The sequence below is a fragment of the Sesamum indicum genome, linkage group LG8 (assembly GCF_000512975.1).
Source record: "Sesamum indicum cultivar Zhongzhi No. 13 linkage group LG8, S_indicum_v1.0, whole genome shotgun sequence".
Classification (NCBI taxonomy): Eukaryota; Viridiplantae; Streptophyta; class Magnoliopsida; order Lamiales; family Pedaliaceae; genus Sesamum; species Sesamum indicum.
In genome coordinates this window covers 9,101,389-9,106,411 of record NC_026152.1, presented here as the reverse complement: position 1 = coordinate 9,106,411, position 5,023 = coordinate 9,101,389, and the positions used below count along the sequence as shown (strand labels likewise).

General features: G+C 36.3%; 2 protein-coding genes across 3 annotated transcripts in view; both read left to right on the top strand.

The window, feature by feature from the left end:
* Positions 1-2,130, top strand: part of LOC105168052 (nudix hydrolase 2) — a 3,380-nt gene extending 1,250 nt beyond the window's left edge. Inside the window, exons 3-9 of the mRNA XM_011087968.2 lie at positions 1-56; positions 180-317; positions 521-598; positions 697-747; positions 845-879; positions 971-1,079; positions 1,686-2,130. The exon at positions 1-56 is cut by the window's left edge and continues 19 nt beyond it. Coding sequence (XP_011086270.1) covers positions 1-56; positions 180-317; positions 521-598; positions 697-747; positions 845-879; positions 971-1,079; positions 1,686-1,877 — 659 coding nt within the window. The 3' untranslated portion in view covers positions 1,878-2,130. The remainder of the gene's footprint in view (positions 57-179; positions 318-520; positions 599-696; positions 748-844; positions 880-970; positions 1,080-1,685) is intronic.
* LOC105168050 lies at positions 3,626-5,015 on the top strand. Of its 2 annotated transcripts, XM_020696304.1 has the most exons (3): positions 3,626-3,990; positions 4,476-4,609; positions 4,704-5,015. In XM_020696304.1, exons 1-3 carry the CDS (start codon positions 3,729-3,731, stop codon positions 4,743-4,745), a joined length of 438 nt encoding a protein of 145 aa, XP_020551963.1. In that variant the 5' UTR covers positions 3,626-3,728; the 3' UTR covers positions 4,746-5,015. The 2 variants fall into 2 exon arrangements, with proteins under 2 accessions (XP_020551963.1, XP_011086267.1); XM_011087965.2 differs by having other exon boundaries at positions 3,631-3,990; positions 4,476-5,015.

Below are 5,023 nucleotides of genomic sequence, written 5' to 3'. Positions count from 1 at the left end.
GTATCTGGATTAAAATTCCTATCGAGCTTGTGAATCTTGTTGAGCCTGCTGTTAAGGTTGGTTACATCTATTGTTAGATTTGAAAAAATTCTCATATTGGTGGAAGCAAAGAATCTTTGGGAAATGCTATTTTAACTTATCTACCAACTCTACATTATCATGGACATCTTATGTTTCAGGAAGGATTCTATTTTCACCATGCAGAACCTAAATATTTGATGCTTGTGCATTGGCTTCCTGGTACAGCAAATACTCTGCCAGCTAATGCCTCACATCGAGTGGGTATTGGTGCGTTCGTCATGAATGAGAAGAATGAAGTATGTTCCCATGTTCCTTTGTTTGTTTGGGTGCCTTTATTTTCGGCTAAAAGAATGCTCCTGCTTTGTATTATGGCCCTTATGTGCTGCTAAAAGTTTATACTAATATGTTGTTTCTTAGCGCTAGGCAAATTGTCTTGACATTCATGGCCATCAACAAAATGACCTTGCCATTTTCTTATTTATTGGCAACTGTTATACAGGTGCTGGTAGTTCAGGAGAAGAGTGGAAGATTCCGTGGAACTGGTATATGGAAGTTCCCTACTGGAGTTGTTGATGAGGTAGGTCCAAATAGTAGGTTTTCTGCTAAAACTGGAGAAATTTTATCAAATAGGAAACTGCTGCTCGGCTTTTGGAGTAACAGCATGTATGTTCACAGGGAGAAGATATATGTGATGCTGCAGTCAGGGAAGTAAAAGAAGAAACTGGAGTAAGACAACTCTCTCGACTTGGTCATATTTTGCTGCAGTGCTAATCTTTAGTAAAGTTGTTTAACTGCGCTAATATTTTCTGTGGTTGTGTTTCAGATTGATTCGAAATTTCTGGAAATACTAGCATTCAGGTGCCTTCCCGATGTCAGCTCTTCCTGATGTATTTGAAAGATGGATGATGTTTTGTTGCTAAAATATCTAACTTTATCCTATGAATTCCAGACAGAGTCACAAATCATTTTTTGAGAAGTCGGATTTGTTCTTCGTGTGCATGATGCAGCCACTCTCCTCAGACATCAGACCTCAAGAAGCAGAAATAGAGGCAGCCCAGGTTTGTCATGATTATAATTCATAGAGTAACATGTTTTTTGTTAGAAAAAGGTCCCATGGAAATGTTTCAGTTAGACAACTGGTAAACAATGTAGACTTTTTATACAGCATTTATTTTCAACTGGAGTTCATATATTATTGGTGTATCAGGAGTTTGTCTTTTTTAGGAAGATTCACTTTTCCTATGAGATACATATGAGGTTTTCTATGTCACTTCACCGCACTTAAAGTATTAAAAATTGAAAATATGAGCAATCAAGAACTAGCTGAAAAGATTGACATCCTCGGCCGGAAAATGAGATTTCGGATTTATTAACATTGGGCCTTCGGTATGCATTATTTGTTAACTGAACCTGTCAAAGTATGACGCAATTTGGCATTTTGGCTGTTCAATACATGCTATGCAGAAATAGTTGAGCGGTATGGAGGAAAAGGGACTGATTATCAATTTTTCCAATTCGAATTTCTTACATGCAATGTAAAATGACAACTTATTTCCCTTGAGATTCGTTAATTGTTATACTTCTCCACACACACACAGCTTTTCTTGTGGTAATTCACGTCACTAATGCAAAACCACTCATATTGGCTTTTTACTTGATTCCAGTGGATGCCGTATGAAGAATATGTAGCCCAGCCATTCGTCCAGAAACACGAACTCCTGAGGAAAATTGTTGATATATGCTCAGCAAAGAAAGACAAAGACTATTCTGGATTTTCAGCTGTGCCGATCACATCAGCTTTTTCCGAGAAGCAGGACTATTTGTACTTGAACGGCCAACGCCTGGACTTTTTGTAAGATTTAGGACTTTGGCTATGTATCAACATTCAAAAGATTGCTTCCTGACTGGCAACTTGAAGACTGATCAGCAAAACTAGAGAGCCATTGTGAGTATAACGATGTTTGACAGCATTACCGGAATTATTTAGTTCTTTTGTATAACCTATTATTCAGAGCCTTAATGGCTCCAAGTATGTAAATGACATGAAATATTACGGTGTATATTGTCGTTGCAGACTTTTCATTTGCAGATTTTAGCCTGTTCTTGAAATTCTTTCCCAGACTTAGTATAAATAAAGCCCTGATAGTCAAGATTTTGTGACAGATTCTGATCCATCCTTGTTGAAAATGCCTCCCATGTAAATATATTTCTGTCAGAAAAGGTGACCGGATTAGGTTGGAATTACTTGTATTTCAATTGAAAATTTTGGAGGGAAAATTAGGGTTCTCTGGCACTTTTCCCCAACCTCCATTGTTGTTTTAATTTTGTCTGTGACTCTGTGATTAAAGTATATTGACTTTTGACATAAATGACACCATTTAAAAATTGATTTTTTACCAATTTTGATTCAATCGATAGGCAATCTCCCATGAAAGCGAACATATAAGTCTCAACCCAACGACTAAAAAGTTAAAAACTCCCTCCCGTTATTATTAGGGAAGGCCATACTTATAGTATTTTATGTTTAATCTTTAAATAGAAGGTAAATTATAACGAACTTTTATGAATTTTGGTTCAATTATGAATTTTTCTTATTATTTGGGAAATTTATCAATAGTCTAGATTTTCGATGAAACTAAATTAACAACTTTGCACTTGGTGTTTCTTCTCTTATTTTTTTAGAGAAAAAGAAATGAAGTTCTTTAAAACAAAATCAAATTGGGTGGATGGGAAAAAGAAATTGAAAAATTGTACCGAAACTGTCCACTTAGTTCTTAAAAAGAATCACGATTTTAAAGAAAGTAAGAATTATAATTTGTAATCTACAAGATATTTTCGTTAGCTCATTGTAAAAAATGGTTGGAAACCTAACGATTGAGCTAGTTGTTGGATGATCTTTAAAATAAAAGAGATATTGATGGTGATTTAACGATGAATATTTGTAATTATGTCAATTTTGAGGACGTTTGTTGTAGTTTACCTAGAAAAATAATTTAATTTTTATAAACTACAATATATTTCTCTACAACCATATCTCCCATGGCAATATTTTTCCAAACACTCGATAGTCATGAAAATTTTATAACGTAAAATATATGACTGCAAGGACGATGAATGTGAATTTAAAATTGTAAAATAAAAGAATTATATATCTTGAAATTTGTTTAGATTTAGAGTATTTATGCAATTGTCCATTAGTTCTAGAACTAGATATAGGTTATGTACTTTCCTTGGTATGATTATTATTGAGAAGGGGACGCAGTTGAATTTGTGTAGACAGATAGGAATAGTTGGGGGAAGGCTTGACCAATTGACTCAAATCCCTAAATGCTTACCAAAACGTGGACGTTTTATTAATTTAGGGTTCAACAATTAAAATGATTACGTAGGTGACGAGATTAGGCGACCAACCTACACGTACAGTTACCCTTGCCTTTCCCAACTTCCAATCCAATCTTCTATTTCATGAAAATTAAAAAGAAAAAAGAAAAGATAAAAATCGTTTCTTGAATTGACTATTATGACCCTCCACAACTCCGACCTTCACTACAAATATCAAATTTGATCAAGGGTCGAGTCGTAATTCAGATACTTGAAAAGGATCATAGCATACCATGCAGATCAGAGGCTTATATTATACAACGCCCAGGTGGTGGCTTTAACTTCATTATTGTCCCTTCAAGAAGCTGCAAATCATTAGTACAAAGATGAAGATCATCAGCCAGTTTTTGGGATTTTTAGTGAAGATGATGATGTTCTTAGTATTCGTCGTCCTCGTCTTCCTACAAACTCCGACTACTCATGCTATGGGAGAAGACGACATGGCGGTTGAATTATCTGGTAGCAACGATGTGGTGAAGTGGGCTGGTTATGGGGAAGAGAAACTCTCCACAGTTGTAATTGGTGGCAAGCTTCTTTGCCATGCTACTGCGAGTCACAAACTTTCCAGCCATCCACATCCAGTCTCAGGTTCTTGTTATTTTTCTCAAACTTCTGCTGTTATCTTTGCCGCTCAGTGATCATCAGTGCACAGAGATCATAGATTTTTTTACATATTTCTCTCTTTCTTTCTTTTTTACACTGAAGATAATATTTGCTATTGAAGTTTAGATTAAGATAATTTAGTTTCTTGCTGTGGTTTGGTTATGGATTTCGATATTCGGTAACTACGTTTATTTGGCAATAAAGAGGATGATTTCTCAGACATTGAAATTATGAGTGTCTCATAGTAAAAGGTATGGTGTTCACATCAATTTAGGCCTAGGGGGCTAATTGATGAGTTCACCTGTTAATTTACAGATGGTTGATCCTTCTTTTCTGTCTTTCTTCCCTACTTATATTATTTCCATATAGGGCTCTCTTTTGTTTAAAAACGGATGTGACTTTGCTTTGGACATCAACCAAGTTAACATGAAGAAGAAACCTTAAAGAATTCCAGCAATAAATTATTGCAGGTGCATTGGTGGCCGTTTTCTGTGCCATGGGTGGGAAGACAAGGAAATCATGGGCAAAAGGGAGCACAAATAGTTATGGAGAATTCCTAATTGATCTTCCCTCTCATCTCCATGCAATTCCCAACTTGGAAAAGGTATGTATTGTTCAAGTTCTTCATCTTCCAAGGAGCTCCCCCTGCCGACATTCTTTTACTGGAAAACATAAAGCAATGAAGCTGACATCCGTAGGTGAAGGTGTTCGTAGTTACACCACACATAACATACATTTGATGCCAAAACCTTCACAACAGCGCATGAGAAAGGCAGTCAAAACAGGACATACAGTATCTGTCTCGTAATGAAATGGGGTGTAACATACCAGTTATTTGCATGCAGCTCGGACAGATGGCGCTTCAGTCACGCTGAGTTGCAGGCTTCAATTGGCTTGCTGTTTCCTAAGTCAGACTTTCAAGAATTTTGTGCTTGTGTGCTTTTCTTTTTTCCCTGTGTGTGTGTGTGTGAGAGAGAGAGAGAGAGATAGAGAGACAGCTTATGCTTGAAATGTGGGG

Excerpts from the sequence above, each read along its gene's own strand:
- LOC105168050 (XM_011087965.2), top strand. The coding sequence starts at position 3,729 with ATGAAGATCATCAGCCAGTTTTTGGGATTTTTAGTGAAGATGATGATG. Across the intron at positions 3,991-4,475 it reads CCATCCACATCCAGTCTCAG|GTGCATTGGTGGCCGTTTTC; the intron begins GTTCTTGTTATT and ends AAATTATTGCAG.